The sequence below is a fragment of the Macaca mulatta genome, chromosome 8 (genome assembly GCF_049350105.2).
Source record: "Macaca mulatta isolate MMU2019108-1 chromosome 8, T2T-MMU8v2.0, whole genome shotgun sequence".
In the NCBI taxonomy this organism is placed as follows: domain Eukaryota; kingdom Metazoa; phylum Chordata; class Mammalia; order Primates; family Cercopithecidae; genus Macaca; species Macaca mulatta.
The window spans coordinates 143,033,216-143,057,674 of record NC_133413.1 but is presented as its reverse complement, the minus strand read 5'-3'; the positions used below and the strand labels follow the sequence as shown (position 1 = coordinate 143,057,674).

Sequence of the window (24,459 nt, the reverse complement as noted above, 5' to 3'; positions counted from 1 at the left end):
TAAGGTCACGCCGCTGGTAGAGTAGAGGGCGAAATCCAGATCTCCTGGCTCTGGAAGCTTGAAATCAAACACAAAAAGGAAAAAGTCAAAGGCGGTCTGGAAGGCACAGGAAAGAGGAGCGTCCTGATTCTTTGTTCAGTCTGGACCAGTGGGAGAGGGAAGCAGTCTGTGGCAAGTCGGAGGTGGGACGAGGACGAAGACTGGGTTTGGGTTGGAGAGCCCCTGTCTGCTGAGACCCTTCACTGCAGTCTCCTCCGCTTGCTCCGCGGAGCTCAGGAAACGCGGCGTGTCTTGGCCCCGCGCGGCCGCCGTAGAGTCCCCGTTGCCATGGCTCCCGAATTCCAATGGGGACGCGCTGAGGAGGGGAGGTGAAGGGTGAAAAGCGTCCTTCGGGGTCCGGGTCCGGCTTGCGGGGCCAGCGAACTGGAGAGGCGCCATGGGCTGGAGTAAGCCCCCCTCCACCTTCCGTCCTCGGTCGTTCCCCTTGTGGACATCGTCCCGGGTCCCGTGGGATCCTTGTCGCCGGCACCAGCCCCGCGCTGTCGGTTGCCCGGCGCCTGGGCGGACCCCAACCCCACCCGGCCCTCCGCCCCGCAGCCCCGGCTGCGCTAGGTCCTCTGCAGACTGGCCGGGCAGCCTGGCCTTTTCCAGCTCAGGTTCCTAATCTGTAAAATGGGCGGGGCCGTGGGAAGCAGAGGAAGAGGCAGAAAGGCACTGGACTCCAGGAAAGGGGGTCGGGGAAGGTGCAGGGTATTTGGCGTTAGACACACCGGGTTCCGGCCAAGCGGCTCCTGACTCGCTGTGAACGTGGGCCAGTTACTGTCTCCAAGCCGCAATCTTCGGACTCATTCCGGAAGGCAGTGTAGCCTAGCGGTGGAGGGTCCCGACTCTGGAGCCAGGGTTGAAGTCCTCCCTCTTCCTGTGACTTTGAGCGAGTGACTTCACCCCTTGGGCCTCAGCTTCTTCATCTCCAAAATAAAGGCAATCATAGTACTGTTTTAGACACAGTAAGTGTTATAAACGTGTTTTGTTGTTGTTGTTATTTTTGTTTGAGACGGAGTCTTGCTCTGTCGCCAGGCTGGAGTGCAGCGGCGCGATCTCAGCTCACTGCAGCTTCCGCCTCCCAGGTTCAAGCAATTCTCCCGCCTCAGCCTCCTGAGTAGCTGGGATTACAGGCGTGCGCCACCACGCCAGGCTAATTTTTGTATTTTTAGTAGAGACGGGGTTTCGCCATATTGGCCAGGCTGGTCTCGAACTCCTGACCTCAGGTGATCCACCCGCCTCGGCCTCCCAAAGTGCTGGGATTACAGGCGTGAGCCACCGCGCCCGGTCGTAAACGTGTTTCTTAAAAAATACACTAACAGACTGCAAGGTGATGCGGGTAAGTTATGTTGGATGAACCATTTTGATATCAACAACGTTTTTGAGCTCCCCATATGGCAGTTTTGTACAGCTCCACCTAAACGATCACTTATCATTGTAAAAATGTCATAATTAACTTCTTTTTAAATCAAGAGACCGCTCCAGATGATGGGCTTTCTGACCCGGAAAACCTGACAGCCTGCAAGTGGGAGGGGCGGGGTGGGGGGAGTGATTTGTAGATGTTAGAACTCCTTTCCTAAACCAGCTGCTGATAGTTCTTCCTCTCTTCTCAGGGCTGTTTCCCCATGCCCTGGTGTCACCCTAGTTGTTGTTGTTGTTGTTTTTTCCTTCTTCTTCTCATTAGCTTTTTTATGTCGTGAATTTTCCTTTGCCGCCTTTCTCTGAGTCGTGTCCACTTTGACTTGTTAAATCATTAACTTCTCAGACTTGCATTGGAGTGTTTACCTTGAGTCAGGTATTGAATGCAGGAAACAGTGAGGAAGGAGACAGATGTAGGCCTGCCCTCCTGGGGAGAGAGAAGACAAACACAAGCTTGGTGGTTACAGCCGGGAGAGAGAGGGGTGCCTGCACCCTGAGGGCATGGGTGGGTGGAGGCTTCTCTGAGGAAGTGGTGCTGTCTGGAAGGGAAACAGGAAGGCACAGTGAATTGCCCAAAGGTGAGAAAGAGCAGGGCTTCTTGGTGGCTAATTGTCACTGACAGGAACTGGTGTGAGACAGAAAGGAGGAGTGGAGGGCAAAGAGAGAAGCAAGGCCTGACAGGTAGGCAGGGATCGGCTTATACAGGTTTTGTACTTAAGATTTAGAAATTTATCAAAAGAGCCACAGGGAAACCAAAAGGTTTTGTTCACGGGCATGGCTTGGCCCTGTAGGAGACTGAGTGGGAGACAGTAGTCTGAACTGAGGTCATGGCAGCAGGACAGATGACAAGCACTCCTCCAATGAGTAGCTCTGATGTGCCAGGCTTGGTTAACATGCTTTACCTTCATTCTCCTGTTTGATCTTCCCAGCAGCCTTTTAAGGCAGGGAAGGATTACTGACATCACCATTTCTGAGGTGAGGCACAGAGAGTAAATCCCATAGTAACTGTCAGCGCTGGGAACAGAACCCATGAAGATTTCCTCTGGGTCCTGCATTACACTGCACTGCCTCCCACAGGACTGAGGCTAAGGGGACAGATTTGAAAGATGTGGGTGGAGAAAGTGGTCCTCTCTTGCTGTGCCACAAACCCTTTTTACGTGTTCTCTCTCTCCCGTGCTTCCCAATAAATGGCCTTCTGCCTCTTGCCAACATCTCCTGACTGCTCCTGTGTGCCCTTTTTTCCACTGCCTTTCCTGTATTTTCCAGAAAAATATGCAGGGATGTTATTAGTACAGGTTTTAGAGAGACCATGCTCAAAATATCATCTAGTGTACCTGTTCATTTTAGAGATGAGAAGGGGAACATTGATCCAGCCAATGTCACATCCCGTCAGTCAGGAGAGACGTTGGACCTAGGATACGAGCTTCCCGGCTTTCACTGCTCTTTCCACAATTCTCAGCTTCCTACAGCTGAAGGAGAAATTTGGGCCCCTGAGAAAGGATGATAATAATAGCTCACTCACACTTATTGAGCTGCTTATTGCCTTCTAGTCAGTATTCTGAAAGTTTCTGTGTGTGTGTACTCATTGAATTCTCACAAAAATCTTTTGAGGTAGTCACTAGTATCATCGTATCCACGTTGCAGATGAGGAATCTGGAGCACAAAGAGGTTAAGCAGGGTGCCCAGTGCCACACAGTAAGTGGTATATCTGGGATGGTAAGCAGAGCCCGCACTCTTGTATATGGTTGCTATATTGTCTCTTAGGAGTAAGAGACAGGTGAGAAAAAGAGGTCATGGTGCAAATTCTCATGTAAAGTGGAAGAGGCCACTATTTTTGGTGTTCGTGTCTGCTCAGGAGGACCAATACTGAGCCTGGGGATGGTGGCGAGAGGAAAATGAATTAGGTCCTCTCTGTGCATTTAATCTGGTGTGTATTGTGATTTAGAGAAGATCTAGGGTCTTTGTTTTTAAATTTTATATGATTGAATGCATTTTGTATTACTGTGACACCTTTGTCATCTATGGATCTTCTTTGGTGAAATGACTTCAGGTATTTTGCCCATTTTATACATTGATTTGTTTTCTTATCATTGAGTTTTAAGAGTCCTCTATATATTCTGGATATAAGGTATCAGATATATGATTTGCAAATATTTTCTCCCCATCTATGGCTTACATTTTCCTTCTCTTAATTATTTTGAAAGAAGTTTTAAATTTTGAGGTTTAATTTATTATTTTATAGATCTTGCTTTTGGTGTCATATCCAAGAAATCTTTGCTAAGTTTACATAGATTTTTCTCTTTTTTTCCTAGAAATTTTATAATTTTTGGTTTTACACTATTCCATCATTCATTTGACTCAATTTTTGTATATGTGAGATGTAGATTAAATTGTTGTTGGGGTGTGTGTGTGTGTGTGTGTGTGTGTTTAATGTGGAAATCCAGTAGTACCAGCAACACTGGTTGAGGACTATGCTCTCTCCATTGAATTGAACCTTTGGATAAACCAGTAGCATGAATATGTGTGTTCTGGACTTTCTTTTCTGATTTATTGATTTATTTGTCTTCCTTTGTGCCAATTTCACACTCTCTTGATTACTGGAGCTTTGTAATAAGTAGTCTTGAAATCCAGTAGTGTTTTTCCTCTAAATTTTTTTATCTATCAAAGTTGTTTTAGGTATTCAGATCCTTTGCATTTCTCTATGAATTTGAGTAGTATCTTGCCAATTTGTACAAAAATAAGTCTCCTGGGATTTTGACCTGGATTGTGTGAAATCGGTAGCTCAATTTGGGGAGAATGAGCATCTTAACAATATTGAATCTTCTGACCCAAAAACAAGGGATATATCTCCATTTATTTAGATCTTACAAAATGTCTACAATATTTTTGAAGTTTTCAATAGACAGACTTTGCACATATTTTTCTGATTTATCTCTAAGTACTTCATATTTTTTATGGCATTGTAAATGGTTAATATATAGAAGTATACTTGATTCTTTCATATAGATCTTATATTCTGCAATCTTGCCAAACTTTCCTATTCAAGTAGCTTTTTATGTGAATTCCATTTGATGTTCTCTGTAAACAGTCATATCATCTGCAAATAGAAATAATTCTACTTCTCTACCATATGAATGCCTTTTTTTCCCTTGCCTATTGCTAGAACCTTCAGTATAATGTTGAAGAGGAGAGAATGGATTTCCTGGCCTTTTTTTCTGATTCTTAGGGGAAAAGTCTTTCTCCACTCGATATAATATTGCTTATAGGTCTTTTATGGATGCTCCTTATCAAGTTGAGTTCCTTTTTATTTCTGGTTTTCCGAGTTGTTGTCTTTTTAAAATCAGGAATGGATGGTGGATTTTGTCAACTGCTGTTTTGCATCTCCTGGCATTATCACTTTGTTAGTTTATTAATATTGTATGTCACATGGATTTCTGAGCATTATATCAACCTTGTATACATTGGATAATCCCCCCCTTAGTTATAATGTATAATCTTTGTATTACATTATTGAATTGGATTTGCTAAATTTTTTGCCTAGGATTTTTACATATGTGTTCATGAGGTACATGGGTCTGTAGTTTTCTTTTCTTGTAATGCATTTGATTGGTTGTAATTCTGGCCTTACAGAATATAACGGGAAGTATTTTTCCTTTTCCATTTTCTACAAGAGTTTGTGTATATGGGGTATTATTTTCCCCTAAGTTCTTGGTAGAAGTAGTCAAATGAGACATCTGTGCCATAGTTTTATTTGTGGAAAGAAAGGTGTTTAACTACATATCCAGTAGATACAGGGCTGTTCAGCTCATCTATATATTCTTGAGTGAGTTTTTGTAAGTTGTATCTTTTAAGGGATTCACCCATTTAATTTAAGTTCTTAAATTTATTGGCATAAAGTTACTTATATTTTTATCATTTTAATATCTGTAGAATACATATGCTGTCACCTCTCTCACTCCTAATATTGTCAATTTGTGTATTCTCTCTTTTTTGCTGATAAGTCTGACTAAAAGTTTACCAATTTTATTTTCTTAAAGAGCCAGCTTTGATCTTTATTGATTTTTCTCTGTTTTTTCCTGCTTTTCATTTCATTGATTTCTGTTACAATCTTCATAATTTACTTTCTTCTGCTTATTTTGGATTTCATTTGTTCTTTTTCTAGATCCTTAAAGTGGAAGCCAATATTCGATACCTTTCTTTATTCCTACTATAAGTATTTAATGCTATACATTTACCGCTAAGTAATGTTTTAGCTGTATCCCGCAAATTTTGATATGTTGCTTTTTTGTGTGTAATTTTTAATTCTGTTCAAAATACTTTCTAATTTTCCTTTTTATTTCCTTATGCCCAAGTTTAAAAAATTACTTTTGTATGGTTTGTATAGATTTTTAGTTATTTTGGGCTAGAGGGTAAACCCTGTTTTATTACTCTATTATGTCCAGAACCTGATGTCACTGCTAATCTTATGATGAAGTACTGGTCCTAGCCCTCAGCTTTCTCTGTCCTCTGGTTTCAGGAAATGAAAACCTCTTCATAGTGCTCCCAATGCAGTCCTCTGGTTTTACACTTCCTCTGTCAGCCTTTCCTGATTAGTTGTGTTTAGCAGCAGCCTTTATACGATACAATATAATTGTTCTTTAAGTTAGAGTTTCTCTCACATTTCTCTAACACCTGACATGTTACACTTACTAGTACATTCCCTTCTACTTGTATCCTATCTCTGTTCAACACCAGGGCAAGTCTTTACAACTGCATATCTGCCTTGGGCCAGGCACTATCTATGTTCTGCCTACCAGGAATAACAGTGTCCTTGCCACTCTGGCAACCTGTAATCTGACTCCGAAATCCTATCTTCGTTAGCATCTGCTTTCATGCACCACTTCTGGTATCAACTCTTCCAGGTTGGGCTCTTCAGGAAGCTGAAATCTAGGTGGGAATTAGCATGCAGGAGGTTTATTAGGGAGCATTGTTGGGGTGGGTAGGAAAGAAATCAAAATTGAGCAGAGGGAGAAGTTGGGCTGTGATGCATCTAACAAAGACCTTAGGAAACCAACCAGGAGATCTGAACTTGGAATGAACCTTCTGACTTGCCCAAGTTGGGGTGAAGAACTGGGTCTTTACAGCCCCTACATTAGCCAGTCATTGAATTTGGGCTTTCCCGGGAAAGGAAAGGGCATGACCTTGGTTGAACAATCTCTTCAGCTGAGGCAGCTCAGGAAGAAGGTGGGCAGCCGAGGGCTGTCTGTCAATAAAGCCCCCAGCAGCTAGAGGAATTAATCCTTCAGTTTTGAGGAGGGACCTGAGAAGTGCATCATGTCATCCACGATGGCCTGAGATGCCCTTTCCTGGTTTATCTAACAAACATCTACTCCCATTTCAAGATTCAGCTCAGGGCCGGGCACAGTGGCTCATGCCTGTAATCCCAGGACTTTGGGAGGCCGAGGTGGGTGGAACACGAGCTCAAGAGATCGACACCATCGTGGCTCGATCTCTATTAAGAGACCCCGTTTCTATTAAAAATACAAAAAAAAAAAAAAAAAATTAGCTGGGCATGGTGGCGGGTGCCTGTAGTCCCAGCTACTCGGGAGGCTGAGGCAGGAGAATGGTGTGAACCTGGGAGGCGGAGCTTGCTTTTAGTGAGCCAAGATCGCGCCGCTGCACTCCAGCCTGGGCGACAGAGCGAGACTCCGTCTCAAAAAAAAAAAAAAAAAAAAAAAGATTCAGCTCAGACTCCTCCTCCATGAAGCTGCTTCTGACCTCCCTTTTCTCAGTAGCACCGATCACTCTCCTGAGCACTCATCATACTTTCTATGTGGTTCTCTCAGTGCCCCATAGCACTTAGTGCTTCTGAGGAGCACACTCTACTAAGTAGTCCCTAAAGATATCACTAGACTGGGGTGCCATATGGCTATTGCCGCAAATTATGATGAGCCTGGGTCAGCAAGAAAAGACAGGCAAGTGTACAATCCTGCTTTTAAGAGTTTCCATTGAAAATGGTTAAAAAATGTTTTAAATGCTGCAAGAGGTGACCTTCACCCGTCTGTAACCCTTCATTCTATTAAATCTCAATTTCATGTACATATCTGATAGGTCTTTTAAGATGTCTGAAAATGCTACAAAATCTTCAATAAATACATATTGGTTGATTTTATTCTAATCTAGCAGGGAAAAAGAGTTGCTTACATAACATGATGTAAAGCCTGAAGAAATGAACACTAAATTATTGGCTTTGGGAGTTTTTAGAACTTTGCTCAATGTAATGAAAAACTTTAGAAGCAAACACAGCAGGATAGCCTCCAGTGTCCCAGAAACCTCCTCAGCGTGCCCTCTGTCCCTGCTCCCTGCAAAGTCATTTTACTGATACACCCTCAAATTTTGGAGAACCCATTCATATTAACGAATTGGAAAGAAACTTAGGTGAGCTGGATGTGTTTTGTTAAACCCTTGGATCCCTTCACTGCATCTTTTAGTGAGGGGAGTATGTATCTGTGGTTGAAGCTGTCAATATCCTTCATCAAGTACTTATTTCTCCAGTCATGCAGGTATTGGTTAGCACTCACCCGTCTGCATCTTATATTTTGCTATTTGAAATTTCCTAAAATAAGGAAGTGAAAGCAGTATGTTTTATATTGTGCCTTGGCATGTTTTTCTTCCATACCACATAATAGGTACTATAATACCATTTCTCTTGAAATAGTCTTATGATAGCATATTAATGTTTCCAAAGCATTTTATTATTTATTTATTTACATACTTATAGAAGGACGGGAACTAACATTTATTGACCAATGACTGTATACCAGGCACTGTGCTAAGGGCTTTACTTAATTATTTAATCCTCAAAAAATTTTAAGAAATAATTACTAACATTATCTCTAGTTTACAGATGAGAAAACTGAAAATAGATGAACAGTTTTGCCCAAATCTATGTATCATAAACAGGTTGAGAATGGTGGGGCAAAGATTTGACATCATCTTTTCATGACAACACTACACACCGCATCCCTTAGGTTACATTCCGGTTCTAAATTATAGCACAAGTTCATTCTAAGTCCTTAGCTCTCCAGGGCTCTTTACCGTGGACTCAGACTTGCCTGGCTTTTTTATATTTCCTGATTCCTTCAATGCTTTGCTCCAGCCATAATGAATGCCACATAATTTACAGAATCCTCTATGGCCTCTCTTCTTCTGAGCTTGCTTCTTGGAATTGTCTTTTATCTGCCCCATTCTCTTGAATAATCTTACTCATCCTCCATGTCTCAGCTGAAGATAGGGGGCTTTCCATCTTCTCCGAAGACTGGATTAGAAGCTCTGGGTATCCCAGACCATCCACATGACCCCAGTGGTATGCACACCGTACTTCTTGTCTGCCTGTTCTACCAGGCAACCTCCATGAAAGTAAGGACTGTCTCCCATTGTGTCTACAACATCATTACTGAAGGTATGTTCACTATATTCTTGCTGCAAAGTGAATGAAGATACCCTTGCTCCCTGGCCTTTGCACTGTGCTGTTTCTTCTGCTCCACTCTCTTCCTTTTTTCTGGTTAATTCTCATGTGTGCTGTGTATCTCTGTCAACATTCCCTGCTTCTGAAGCTGCAGCTGGGTTGGGTGCTCCTCCTAGGTGTTTCACAGTATCCAGCTCTTCTCTCAAGCTCATCATTCATCTTGCACTGTTGTCACTGCCTCTTACTAATTCTGGACTGAAAATTCCTCGAGGACAGAGTTTATATCTTTTTTTTATTTAACTTTTTAATTTTGTTTTCATTTCACACATTATTGTACATATTTATGGGATACATTGTGATGTTTCCATACATATACTGTATAGTAATCAGATCAGAGTAATTAGCATATCCATTATCTAAAACATTTATCATTTCTTTGTGTTGGAAACTTTCAATATAGTCCTTCTAGCTATTCTAAACTGTGTATTATTGTTTTTAATTTTATATTCAGAGGATACATGTGCAGGTTTGTTACATGGGTATATTGGATGATGCTGGGGTCTGAGCTTCAAGTGAACCCCTCACCCAAATAGTGAACATAGTACCCAGTAGGTCATTTTTCAACCCTTCCCTCCCCTCCTTCCTCCATTTTGGAATCCCTAGTGTCTATTGTTTCCATCTTTATGTCCTTGTGTACCCACTGTTTAGCTCCCACTTGTAAGTGAGAACATGCGGTATTTGATTTACTGTTTGTGCATGAATTCACTTAGGATAATGACCTCCAGCTGTATCCATGTTGCTGCCAAGGACATGTTTTTTTTTTTTCTTTTTATGGCTGCATAGTATTCCATGGTGTATGTGTACCAGATTTTCTCTATCCAATCCGCTGTTGATGGGCACTTGGGTTGAATACATGACTCTGATATTGTGAATAGTGCTGCAGTAGCACACGAGTACAGGTGTCTTTGTGATTGAATGATTGATTTTCCTTTGGGTAGATACCCAGTAGTGAGATTGTTGAGTTGAATGTTCATTCTGTTTTTAATTCTTTGAGAAATCTCCATTCTGTTTTCCATAGGGGTTGAACTGATTTGCATTCCCACCAACAGAGTATAAGTGTTCCCTTTTCTCTGGATCCTTGCCAACATCTATTATTTTATGACTTTCATAATAATAGCCATTCTGACTGGTGTGAGATGGTATCTCATTGTAGTTTTAATTTGCATCTCTCTGATGACTAGTGATGTGGAGCTTTTTTTTTATGTTTCTTGGGCACTTGTATGTCTTCCCAAAGCATTTTTAAATCTCTAGAATAATCTCACGTAAGTGCAGTGCTATATTATTTGGAGTAGAAATTTCTAAAGGCGAATAATGCTCCTTGGACTTAAAGAATGTTTGCTCTAAATTAGATAGTCTATAAAACTGAAAATGCTTTCCTGTTCAAAAGCATGAAACACTATAATCTCCATGCACCATGTAGATATCTTTATACATTTCTTCTTGGGAGCTCTGGTTTTTGTTCTGATGTTTGCCATTACAGGTGAAGCAGCATTGTGTAACAACAATTTCCTCCGTGCTATAAAACGGTAAGCCACATGGCAGTTTGCTTGTGATAGGAGAGTTTAGAAAAGGTCCACTGGGAAATTCCAGATCTTCACAGTTCTATCCTCCTCTGTGATTCTCCATTTTCTTTTAATGTATCCTAATTGTATATAATCATTGCTGTCCAGGCAAACGTCTCTGTTGTGCCTCTTCTTTCCTTTGTGTGTGTGTGTAATTTAGTTATTCATGCTAAGGGAGGTTCCCTAAACTCCACCTCTTTAAACTAATAGGGATTTTTCTCATCTTCAGTCTCATGGTTAGAACATATGAATCAACATAATTATTTCCTAATATCTACATGCCTTCAAAAGAGAAGATTTGACAGTTGCATAAAGTTGTCGATTTTACACACATAATACCTTGATGAAGAGAGTTTCTTAGCTAGTCGCAGTGGCTCACACCTGTAATCCCAGTACTTTGGGAAGCCAAGGCAGGTGGATCGCTTGAGTCCAGGAGTCTGAGACCAACATGGGTACCATGGTGAAACCCTGTCTTTACAAAAAAAAAAAAAAAATTGGTGTGGTGGCGTATGCCTGTAGTTCCAGCTACTCAGGAGGCAGAGGTAGGAGGATCCCTTGATCCTGGGCTGCAGTGAACCATAATTGTGCCACTGCACCCCAGCCTGGGTGACAGAGTGAGACCCTGTCTCAACAGAAGAAAAAAAAGAGTTTCTTAAATGTTCAGAGGTATAGCAAAAGAATACTAAAAGGATATTTGGTATTGGTAGAAACTTTGTCAACCCTGCAAATCTTTAAGAGTGGGCAATTTGGAAAAGTGTAGAGTGTAGACTAGAGGCACCTGTGATACCTTCAGAGTGTAGACTAGAGGTGCCTGTGACACCTTGAGCAGCCCTGCGAGTCAGAAAGTCCAACATGGCAATATGAGGCCAGAGACCAAGTGATGCTTAGGATACTATCAGAAGTCCCCTGAACACATTCGACTTAAGCGTGGATGACAGTCCTTTGGAATTCAAATTAGGTTATATCTTCAATATGGATACAAAACTAAGGCTTCAACCAGAATCTGAGGCAAGAGTATAAGTAAAGGCCTATGTATCAAGTTATAAACCAAACTGCTAAATAAAATACGTCTTCCTCCCTTAACAAGTATACTTTCATAACAACCCAAGGGCTGCATTTCCTATGCTAGAGTTCTATGACAAAGCATGGTGGCTTGGGGAAATCTTGCCCTCTGGCCCTCTCTTCCCTTTTCTTCCCATCTCTGACTCTATCCTGTCCCCTCACGCCCATGTATGAGCATGGACACTTCAGCCTATACATCCATGCCATCCACCTCCCTGACAAACAGCTGATCCTTGGACACCCCTAGGCATTGGGATATATACCTGATGTCATGGTCTGTCTTCAGGAATGAACCTGGAGAAACTGCCATTGCAAGGTTTGGAGTAAGGCTTGGAGCCCCTTGGACAGAGAATCCCATCATTCCCTCCATGGATCATGGTCCAGAGAGGAAGACTTGGGCCCTGGATGGGCACGTCCTCCTGGCCCCATGGACTCCAGTTCTAATAGAAGCAAGGCCTCCAACAATCCACCCCCTTGCTCTATGGATTTGAGTAGTTTAAGTTACAGATATACCGTTAGTCATTGAGGGTCTTATTACTAGTGGTCAATAATTTCCACATTTTGTTAAATGTACAGATAACAAGGGTTGTGCCATCTCAACCCCTTGACCCATGTTGTATCCTTGCTAAGATAATTCTTATAGGCAAATAACAGATACAGATCATACATTTACTTTACATGGGAGCATTGCTCTATCCTCTGGCTGTACCCATTTATTCATTATCAGTTGATTTAAGCTGTTAGAACCAACTTTGGTTAGGAATATAGAGAGTAGTTTTAATGCTTTTCTCTTACAGGTTTGGTTTTTCTCTTTTCCTTGATTATAGCACTCTATTTAAGCTGGTTCGCAAACCATCAGTGAAATTCCAGGGACAGCTGAATGGTGCTGGCGGCAAGGGTCCCAGCGAGCCAGACTGGTGGTGTACTATTAGCCTCCTTCCTTGGTGCTTTGGGCTGTCCCTTACCAGGATCTGATTTGTGACTATTTCTGCCTGTTAGTTAAGCCAAGGCTTAGAGCAGCAAGGACTTTCCCCATGTATGGTATTTAAATCTCTCAACCCCTACATTACTCTGGTCCTTCTTCCAAAGAACTGTCATTGCCAGCACCCGTATCTCCTACCACTGAAAGTAGCAGAGAGTTTAGCTAACTCCACATGAATGATTAAGTTTTTACATGTTTTTACATTTAATAAAAAGGCAAACTCCACTTTTAAGGATGTGACATAGAGATGTGGTAGCAGAAGTTGCTGTGAAGAACTCTGTCTCAGTTAGAGGCGTCTGCACCTTCAGGAAACCTGGAATTTCTAGACGCTGTTATTTGCTTACACGTGAGGCAGTGGAGCATAGTGGTTAAGAGCAGGTGGTCTGGCACTGAACTGTGAATTTAAAACCTGGCTCTAGCACTTATCACCAAGACCCAGGTAAGTTATTTAAACTCTCTGTGCTTTATTTCCTCATCTGACAAATGGCAATAGTAACTCCAGATAGTCATATATTAATACATGCAAAGCATTTAGAATAGTACCTGGCACCTTGTAAGTGACAGTGAGTCTTTATTATCTCCTGGGGTAGACATACAATATTTCCACATCCTACAGAAGATGTGAGGGTTCAACAAATACCATTTTTAGTGGCAGTGGGAAATGCTTGGTTCCTACTTGTCGTTACCTCTTTGGTTTCAACGCATCTTTATGAAGATGATTCATGATCTTGTGCTTGGCTGTGACTGTGGACCATAGATAGCGCTATGTCCAGTCTCCTGGCGCCATCTTCATCACATACTGCTGACCTTCTGTGGCAGGCGAACCCAGGGCAACACATCACTCATGTCAGAGGGATGGGAGCTCCTATGACACCTCCTCCTGTGAGCGGCTTTCAAAAACAACTTCTCCTGGAAACACAACAAGTGGTGGCTGCTTTATAAGACTGCTGTGCAAGATCTAAGGCGTTCCTTTTCTTTCTTTCAAGCTTCAGTTAAATTAACAAACATTGGTTAAATAAATGACCCATGACCTTTATCTTCTGAATGGTGGAAGATGCTTTCATATTTCTGCCCTCTGACAGCCCAGTTGTGCCTCTCAGTAACAAGTTGCTCTGTCTCAGATTAGTTAGTGGGTCTCATCCATTTTAACACGGTACCATCTTAAGATTCCATGTAAACATTTTTATAGCCATTAACTCTCAACTCCATCTCCATCCATACAGCAAAATATATGTAGACCCTTCACATTCAAAGGCAAATATAATATCATCATGTCTTCTTCTTCCCTCTGATTCACATCGTGGCATCACAAAAACTCCAGGAGGAGGTATCATTTTCTCTTTCACTTTGAAAATTGCTTGGGCCTGGAGAATTGACATTTAACTGCAAAAAATAAAATAAAATAAAATAAAAATGCGTTAACAACACAATAATCTTACATTGAACAATGGGGACAGAAATGTAATATGTAACACATTTTCTTTCAGTCACAGAAGATCTTATTAGACGGAATGCTGAACACAATGACTGTGTCATTTTTTCCCTGGAGGAACTCTCCTTGCATCAGCAAGAAATAGAAAGACTAGAACACATTGATAAATGGTGCCGGGATTTAAAAATTCTCTATCTTCAAAATAATCTTATTGGGAAAATTGGTAAGTTTCAGTACTTAGTTCTTATGGTTTCTTTAACATTGTGAATGAGAGAACTTTGGAAAGTGCTGTGTTATTTTTAGAAGAAGACAATCACTGGAAAAGAATTCCATGGGAAAACAGACACAGCCATCTCTCAGTGGCTGTGTGGGGGACATTTGCCTAAACATTTCTGTGTGTAGTGAAAACAATTTCCAACAAGAAGTTGGGAGAGTAGGTAAAGGTGAGGAATACATTAGTTGACCTGATCATCTAAAAAGACAGAGAACACATCAGACCTGATTTTTTTTTTTTAAGTTTGAAAGGGAGGAGGTATTTGTCATCGTTTTACATCACACTGCAAGACGAATTTATATGAGAATTGAGGGAGTCCTTGTCAGGTGACTGCAGAATTCAATAGCTAGTTTTGCTATATTTATTGTGACCATATATGTGCAACGCATTGGGTTCAGTATTGGGTATTGAGGGGCTTCCAATTTGGAATGGAAATTAGAGGTAAATGCAGGAATCGGGTCAGTGAAGATAAAAATATCAGCATTATAACTGATAAAGCTCTTCTAAGAAAGTGGCTTAGACTTGCAGCCAAGTGGGCTTGCTAATATTGCCCTCAGAATTAACTTACCCACCCAGTTACATGCAGAATTGGACAACCACAAGTTTCTCCTACCCAGGTGGGCCTTTGCTTTATGTCAGAAGGTAGGTTGAGACCATGTGCTGTCTTCTGGTAGGAAGATCCCAGAAACCAGGAAAGAGGGTAGGACTGGGCATGCTCAGTTTCTTCTCTTGATTAACCTATCAGATAAGTTGGTCTTCCTTCCCCCACCACACCTGACTTCTCTCACAGAAGAATGATGAATTAAAGGGCAGAGGGAAGGGAGGCATGTGGAGTTACTCTAATGGAGGTCCTGCCACATGGACACAGAAGGAGAATCCCCAGGACCCAGAAAGAGAAAGCACAGGCTCTGGCATCAGGTAGACCTGAGTCAGAACACTGCCTCTGCCGTCTCCCTCTACGCAGTGTGAAATTTGACAAGTCAGTTACTTGCCCAAGTCTTAGTTTTGCCATCTGTAAAATGGCTAATAATGCCTAATGTATAAATTGGCATAGGGATTACATGAAATGATATGCTTAGCGCTTGCTCACCATGAGGTAAGTACTCATTACAGGATAGCTGCTGTGCTGCTGCTGTTATCAATTTGATCATTTACCCCAGTGTCTCCAGGCTAGCCAAATGAAGGTAGGAGCAGAAAGGAGAAGCCAACGGAGTTGGAGGAAAAGGGATGGAGTCAGGGCTGATGAGGCAGAATGAGTGCCAACCCCTGTGTGCCCTGGCATGAGAACCCAGAGGTCAGCTTGCAGGATTCTATTTAACTTCCCATGGTGATGTGCAGTGGTTCACAACAGGGGCATTTGGCAATGTCTGGAGATATTTTTAGTTGTCGCATGTGTATAGGAGGATGGGGAGGGGATGCTATTGGCATCTAGTGTACAGAGGCCAGGAATACTGCAAACCATCCTACAGGGTTCAGGATGCCCCCCACCCCCACAAGAAAGAGGCCCAAAATGCTAGTATTGCTGAGGTTGAGAAACCCTGGTGATGTGGTTGCTTCTAGTTTCGTGGATAATTGAAAATTGGCTTCAGGCTTGCAAAAAGCCTAGATTTGCATCATTTTTGGAAGATTTACTAAAATTCTCTGTATTTTTTCAGTTAATTATTTTTGGCATCTTTAACTTGACCAGAAATTAGAAACTCTGGCACATTGTTCAATTAAAAAGGCTATTACAGAAAACCACCAGCTTTTATGCATGGGGGCATGAAAGAACGGTTCTAATTGTACAGATCTAAAAGAGTTCCTAAAATTTTAATCTCCACAGCTGGGTCCATCACAATTACTAATTAGGAGCATGGTATTTCAGTCCTTTTCAGAGCTGTGAGAAAGCTTAAATTTTTGCTTCCAAAGTACTCTTAAATTAAACACTCTTTTAAATCCTAATAATGGGATTTTTCAGTGCTACTCCACCCCTAGGCATTTAGGCACTTATTTAGCAAGTAAAACCACCCCTCTAGGATTCAGACTCACTCTTGTGCCATTAAGGTAGAAGTTTGTGAAGCAATTGGCTTTCCTAAAGCCCTGTTGCCCACAGGAAGACACAGATGGTCTGCGGAGGAAGGTGCTGCTTAGAGGTGACCCAAGAGGGAGCCCAGGGGCCATGTGGGGTCTTGTCAAGTGCCCTGCCCCCAGACCTACTGAATCAGAACCTGTGGGCTCCTGGAATCAACCCTTTCAACAGCTTCCCAATGGACTGCATGCCTGGGCCAAGCTGAGAGCCACAGAGCTTCTTAAATCCCAGAGGCAGAGGGTCTACTCCAAGTTCATGGGCCTGCTTAGTTGAGAACTGTTTCTAGAATGGTCTCACTAGAACTCGGAGTCCCTTTTCACTACCCAAGAGGCTCTTCCATTTTGACTTACAGAGCCTTTTTTTTCCCTCTCTGACCAAGTTGGGCCCTGTGGTTTTGAGGAATTAACTTAGGAAACCCTCCCTGAGCAAATCTTACTTTTCTATCATATGACTCCTTTAGCGTTTACAGGGTGATGCATATAACAAAGGTGGAGAAGGGAAATCCTATTTTGAAGAGGTATTTTATTGTGGGCTGGCCATTTAAAAAATAATAAAGTATTTTGTTCAGGATGTGGATGAGACTCTCATAGTTCTTAGCACATAGAAACCTCCAAATCTGCTGGGCGCGGTGGCTCACGCCTGTAATCCCAACACTTTGGGAGGCTGAGGTGGGCGGATCACGAGATCAGGAGATCGAGACCATCCTGGCTAACACAGTGGAACTCTGATTCCAATAAAAATATGAAAATTAGCCGGGTATGGTGGCGGGTGCCTGTAGTACCAGCTACTCAGGAGGCTGAGGCAGGAGAATGGCGTGAACCCGGCAGGCGGAGCTTGCAGTGAGCCAAGATTGTGCCACTGCACTCCAGCCTGGGCAACAGAGTGAGACTCTGTCACTTAAAAAAAAAAAAAAAAAAAAAAAGAAACTTCCTTATCTTTGACTCTTGAATGCTCAGATGTTTCTAAAAAGCTTTTTCAAACATTAGGATTACTTAGAATAATTTAAATTCTGAGAGAAACATTTGTAGTTTTTTCCCCCAAATCCTCCATTTAAACAATGCATAAATTGAGATTCAGAGATGTGAACTGTTATGTTCAGGTCTATGGAAACAAATATATGATGTTTTGTACATTTTAGATTAACTATTAGTGGTGATAAGGGTGATGATTATAAATCACCATGTTTGAGCTTCATGATACCCCTGAGAAATGGGCAGAGGATGCACTAGTTGAGTGAGGCTGCCCCCAGTGCACATTCCTTAGCAAAGTTTTCTACATTCCTGTCATCTTAGAAAGGACTGTTCTTTTAAAGTGTACTATAATGATTTAGTTCCAGGTTCTGGAGTCAGATTTCCTAGCTCTACCACTTAACCTTGGACAAGTGAATTAATTCTCTGTACCTTGGCATTGTGATTTGTAAGAAGGAGACAATAGTTTTGACCTCATAGGTTTATGATGAGGATTAAATAAGGTAATACGTACTAAATGCTTAGAACATTGTGTGACATGTGATAAGCACTCTTGCTATGGTATTATTCACTGTTTTTCAAAGGCCCCATTCTGCAGCAATTCTGTGACTTGTTTATGCTTGTTGTTCTGCCTGTATGAGCTTTCATGTTTGTTAAATAAAATAATTCTGTATCAGGTTATTTTGGTTTCAAGTCAAAGAAACCCAACTAAATGTGGCAGAACAGTAAGGAAGTCAATTATCTTACCCAACTTTAAGTCTAGAGGTAGAGCAGACTCCAGAATCAGACAGGGTTGGTCGATTCCTTCTCTCTGCTCTACCAGCTCTCAGGCTTTGTCCTGCAGCTGCTTCCCTTATGATTGAGTATAAGTATCAATAGAGATAGTAATTCCTTATTAACATCCAGCAGGAAATAGAGATAAGAACCCCCCAAGCATGGAATATAGATCCTTCCCTTTTATCTGATTAGGAGCACTGGGTGTGCATGTCCTCTCCTGTATCACACAGTTGTCAAGAGACTGCCATGGCTTAAACTTAGGTTCCTGAGCCATCACTAGCGAGAGAGATTGGATTGTCATGCACTGGCCCAACTTGGCTAAACCTAATTGCCTGGAGTTAGGGCTAGGTAGAGACATGAGCAAAACTGGGTGTCATCAGGAAGGATGGAGGGAGCAATGGGTCCTCCTTAGGCAGCTACCATGTCTGATGTACAGGTATAGATTTGGAAAAGCAACATGGTTTTGATAACCATAATAATAATCTTTAGATTTTCTTTATTATTTTAGTAATAGATTACATAAAAGTGTCTTTATTTTGAAGATTATCTTAATTACATTATCTTGTATTTCAGAAAATGTTAGCAAACTCAAGAAACTTGAATATTTGAATTTAGCTTTAAACAACATTGAAAAAATAGAAAACTTGGAAGGTAAGAATGTTTCTTCTATTATGCTATTATGAATTAAAATTGAGATTTAAAGTTAGAAGGTCAGGTGTGGTGGCTCATTCCTGTAATCCCAGCGCTTTGGGAGGCCGAGGCAGGCAGATCACCTGAAGTCAGGAGTTCGAGACCAGTCTGACCAGTATGATGAAACCCCATCTCTACTAAAAATACAAATTTTAGCCAGGTGTGGTGGCATGCACCGGTAATTCCAGCTACCCAGGAGGCTGAGACAGAATTGCTTGAACCCTGGAGGCGGAGGTTGCAGTGAGCTAAGATCATGCCATTGCACTCCAACCTGAACAACAAGAGTGAAACTCTGTCCCCGCCCCCCACCCAAAAAAGAAAAAAGTTAGATTTAAACAGTCTTGTAAAAAATAGGTATGCTTTTAAAATTAACATTTTACATACATCTTATAGTTATTCTTCTTATAAAAATTCAAGCAATAAGGTGATATGTAAATTCAAAAATGGAAGTCCACTTTACCCCTTCCTAAGTAGCCAGAATTAACACTTGGGTGTATACAGGTAGCCAGAATTAACACTTGGGTGTATACAGATAGCCAGAATTAACACTTGGGTGTATACAGGTGGCCAGAATTAACACTTGGGTGTATACAGGGTGATTTTATTTCATTTTGCTTTCTATTAATGGTATCATACTATGAGTATTGTTTTGAAAATTAGTTTTTTCCCTACAATTACCTTGCTTTTTTGATATCCAGGAAAGGGGGTGTGGGGCTACGTACTGGAATCACTGTAGACTGATTTATCTAACCATCTGTCTGCAAATGGACATTTGGGTGCGTTCCAGTGTTTTGCTATAAAAAGCATGGCTACAGTGAGCCTCCTTCTACATTTTACTTTGTGTACATGTGCACAGTTTTTTCTAGGACAGACACTTAGAAATGGAATTCCTGCATTTAAATCAGCATATTTTGAAAGATACTGCCAAATTGTTCTCCAAAATATTTATTGTATCGATTTGTACTTATACTGATAGTCCATGTGAGTACCAACCTCTACACAGTTTCACTAATACTTTCTATAAACAATATTTTTTAAGATAGGAAGATATTTTTGTTTATTTTTATAGTAGCCATCCTATCCTAATAGGTGTGAAGTGGTATGTTATTGTGCTTCTGATTTGCGTTTACCTAATGACTAATGATGTTGAGCATTTTTTATGTGCTTACTGGCCATTTGAATATCTTCTTTGGAAAAATGTTTATTCAAAGCTTTGGCCCATTTTTAAATTAGTTATACTATTTGTCTTTTCACTGCTAAGTTATAAGTATACTTTATATATTCTAGATGCTAGACTTTGATCAGATATTTGATTTGCAGATATATTCTTCCAATTTGCGGGTTTTCTTTTCAACTTTCGTGATGGTGGCCTCTGGGGCACAATTGTTCTTAGTTTTGTCTGTAGTTTGTTTGTTTGTTTGTTTGTTTTCCCTATAAGTGTCTTTGGTTTTACTGTCTGGAGAGTATGGGCCTTTATAGAATGAGTTGAGAAGTGCTTCTTAATCAATTTTTTTCAAAGAGCTTGTAAAAAAGTTTGTGTTAATTCCTCTTTAAATATTTGTTAGAATACACCAGGAAAGCCATCTGGTCCTGGACCTTTCTTTGGGAAAATTTATTGATTATTAATTTAATCTCTTTGTTTGTTGGAGGTCTATTCAGATTTTCTGTTTCTTCTTGACTCAGTTTTGGAAGGTTATGTCTTTCTAGAATTTGTCTATTTCACTTAGGTTATCTCATTTTTCACCATACAGTTGTTTTTACTACTCCCTTGTCATCTTTTTCATTTTTTTAAATGTCAACAGTAAAGGCTCATCTGTCATTCCTGATTTACTAAATTTGAGTGTTCTCTTTTTTTTCCGGTTAATGTGTAGCTAACAGTTTGTCAATCTGGTCAATCTTTTCAAAGAACCAACTTTTGATTTTGTTGATTTTGTCTATTGTTTTATATTCTCTATTTTGTTTGTTTCCATTGTAATCCTTATTATTTCTTTCTCTTTGTGTTTTCTCTTTTTTCTAGTTTCTTAAGACAGACAATTAGGTTATTGATTTGAGTCATTCTTTTTTATGGAGGTATAAATAAAATTATATGAATTTTCCTCTGAGCATTATTTTTTTTGCATCTGTTTTGATATGTTGTGCTTTTGTTTTAATTAATCTCAAAGTATTTTCTGATTTTTTTTGCAATTTTTTTCTTTAACCCATTACTTATATAGCAGTGTTAATTTCCACATCTTTGTGACTTTCCAACATTTTCTTATTTTACTGATTTCTAGTTTCATTCCATTGAGATCAAATAAATACTTTCTTTGATTTTAATTACTTTTAGCTTATTGAGACTTGTTTTATGGCCCAAAATTTGATCTATCCTAGAGGCTGTTCTGTGTACATTTGAGAAGAATGTACATTCTGCTATTCTTGGGTTCAATGCTCTAAATATGCGTGTTAGGTCTAGCCTTTTGTTTCTTTCTTTCCTACTCTTCTATTTCCTTGCTGATATTCTGTCTAATTGTTTTATCTATTATTAAAAGCAGGTTATTGATGTCTCCAACTATTATTGTTGAATTGTCTCTAGCTCTCTTCAATAATGTTAGTTTTTGCTTTATGTATTTTGGGACTCTGCTCTTAGGTGCATATGTGTTTATAATTATTTTATCTTTTTGATGAATTGATGTTATTATTATAAAATGTCATTTTTTGTCTATAGTAACAATGTTTGCCTTAAAGTTTATTTTGTCAGGTATTGATATAGTCACTCCAGCTCTCCCTTTTTTCTTTTTGGTTACCATTTGTATGGTATAACTTTTCCTATCTTTTACCTTTCCAACTATTTCTATCTTTGAATCTAAAATGCTTCTCTTTAAATAACGTATAGATGAATCATATTTTGATTTTTAATCTATCCTGTCAATCTCTGCCTTTTAATTGGGGAGATTAACCCATTTACACTTAATGTAATTAGCAATAAGGCAGAATTTCTGTCTGTTATTTGCAACGTTTTTCTATATATTTTATGTCAAACTTGTTCTTCTGTTTTTGGATTACTGTTTTCATTTTTGTTATTTTTGTGTGTACCATTTTAATTCCCTTGTTCTTTCTTTTATGTGTATTTTTGAGTTTTTTTAGTGGTTTCCATGGGAATTAAAATTCTAGTTCAAATTAATACCAACTTCATTTCAATAGTATACAGACTTTGCTCCTGTATAGTTTAGTTTCCCTCTCTTCATTTATGCTGTTATGGTCACATATCACATCTTCACATATCATATGCCTATTAACATAGATTTATAATTATTTCTTTTTGCAGTCATCTTTTAAATAATTTAGCAGAAGAAAATAGGTACAAACAAAAATAAATTTATGTTGTCTTTTATATTTACTTATATAGTTACCTTTAGTAATCATTCTTATTTTATTAAATGAATTTGAGTTTCTCCCTAGTGTCTTTTCATTTCAGCCTGAAATACACTCTTTACTATTTCTTGTAGCATAAATCTGTTAGTGAAAAACTCTCATTTTTTCTATCTAAAAATACCTTAATTTATTTTCTATTTTTGAAGGAGAGTTTTCCCAGATAGAAAATTATTTTTTGACAATTACATTTTTACCATTTCTTCTTTCCTTCCTCCCTTCCTTCTTCCATCTATCCATCCATCTACCTATCTATTATCTTTTCCAATAACTTTTTTTGTGTTTTTTAAATCTCCCCAAGAACTTCTTTCAATTGGATTTTTAGTAGTATAATACTGATCTTTTGTGCCTTTTAACTTGCATCTTTTATTTAAATCCATTTTTGTTGATATTGTACATTTTGAAATATTTCACCAGATTCAAATTCCAAATAATCATTTCCTTTTCATACCTGTTCGTTTTATAGTTCAGTCCATCTACAATTAACTCTTTAATTTGGCCATACTTTTTTTTATTATTTTAGTTTAAGTTCTGGGATACATGTGCAGAACGTGCAGGTTTGTTACATAGATATACACATGTCATGGTGGTTTGCTCCACCCATCAACCTATCATCTACATTAGGTATTTCTCCTAATGTTCTCCCTCACCTAGCCCCCCAACCCCCGACAGGCCCCAGTGTGTGATGTTCCCCTCCTGTGTCCATGTGTTCCTATTTTCAACTCCCAGTTATGAGTGAGAACGTGCAGTGTTTGGTTTTCTGTTCTTGTGTTAGTTTGCTGAGAATGATGGTTTCCAGCATCATCCATGTCCCTGCAAAGGACATGAACTCACCCTTTTTTATGGCTGCATAGTATTCCATGGTGTATATGTGAATTTTGGCCATGCTTTTTATTCTTCTGAACTTACTTCTATGTTCTGATTATTTCGTTCCTGTGGTGTGTATTCTTATTTTATGGATGAGATATCTTCTAAATCTCTTTGGAGATACTCGTTAGAAATTTTCGCTGCCATTTTTTTTTTTCATCCCCTGAATTATCTTCTTCATCTGAGGTTTTCTGTTTTATTTTGCAGACTTCTATCTTGTGCTATTTTTCTCTAAATGTCTGATAACATTTGGTGTCTGATTACAGTCACAAAGGATTTCGTGTATTAGGTGGCTTGTGTGACTTATTCTGCAGCTGTAAGGTTCTGCTTGCCTATCCAGCCTCAGCCTGCCTGGCAGAGCCACTGTGCACTCTGCCAGTGGGTGGGGCATGCTGACTGGCAGACTTCACTTTAGGGTGCAGGGCCATGGAATAGAGGCAGACAACCTGTTCTCTTCACCCCATTGCCATCTGCTAATAGCTGAAATTAGGAGGACTGTACTTAGGTCATGGTAGATTTTAGCCTATTTGCCTACTAGGGTAAAAATGGATATTCCAGTGATTATCAAGGTTAGGTATTTACAATTACATAAATCTGCCTCATATATTTTCATTTTTCCTTCTCAAAAAATTACCATTACCAAAGCCCTCAAACCTGGCCTCAGTCCTGGGATCAAGATGATCCTTTTAATCATTGGCATTTTTCTGCATTAGAAGTGGAGTCATTGCTGTCTCCCAGCTAACACTTTACAGCCCTATTCTCCTGTGAACAAATGGAATAACAAAATTTACTCTATGTCCATGTTTTGTGGTAATGAATTTTCTATCTAAAATGACAAAGAAATAATTAAAACTGGGACTCTTGGCTCAGTTGTCCAGGGCTTGTTAGTTTTATGAAGTATTCTCACACCGTATGAGAAGTTCTGTTTGTGTGATTTGTTTTATTTATGTACCACTAGAGGGCAGCATCGTCACTATTGTCTTTTTGAGCTTGGCAAACTGCAGGCCAGCCCCACTCCTGCCTTTTACCTGGACAGGTCTTTTTGTGCTCTGCCTTCCAGCTTTAACACGGATGAACTGGGTGTAGGGTAGGATTGTTTGGTGAGGGTGGTGGAGGGGGATGGGGGAATGGAGATGCATCCTATCTGCTGGCAAATATGTACTTTTGTTTAATTTTAAGGGCTTGAGGTGACAGAGGAGGAAGATGGGGGTACACCTTCAGCCCACCTCCTTAAGTAAATCTCAAAATAATTTTAAAAATAAGTTGTTTTGCTTTTTTACTTTTTTTCCTTGGATGGCAAAAACATAGCTGGTATCTTTTTTTTTTTCCTCTCCTGTTGAGGATTCACCAGGGTAGAATAAAATGCTTTTGTTTTCCATCCCTTACCCTAACCTAGAAGGA

General features: G+C 40.0%; 1 protein-coding gene across 5 annotated transcripts in view; it reads left to right on the top strand.

Annotated features, from left to right (window-relative positions):
• Positions 1 to 301: 301 nt before the first annotated feature.
• Positions 302 to 24,459, top strand: part of DNAAF11 (dynein axonemal assembly factor 11) — a 95,737-nt gene continuing 71,579 nt past the window's right edge. The window contains exons 1-3 of one of the 5 annotated variants that reach the window (XM_001085271.5): positions 302 to 446; positions 14,062 to 14,229; positions 18,667 to 18,744. In XM_001085271.5, the coding sequence (XP_001085271.1) occupies positions 437 to 446; positions 14,062 to 14,229; positions 18,667 to 18,744 (256 nt within the window). In that variant the 5' untranslated portion in view covers positions 302 to 436. Of the gene's footprint in view, positions 1,008 to 2,070; positions 2,143 to 8,616; positions 8,903 to 14,061; positions 14,230 to 18,666; positions 18,745 to 24,459 lie in introns of those variants that run through there. The other 4 variants (XM_028852913.2, XM_077944046.1, XM_077944044.1 and 1 more) reach the window with 4 other exon arrangements.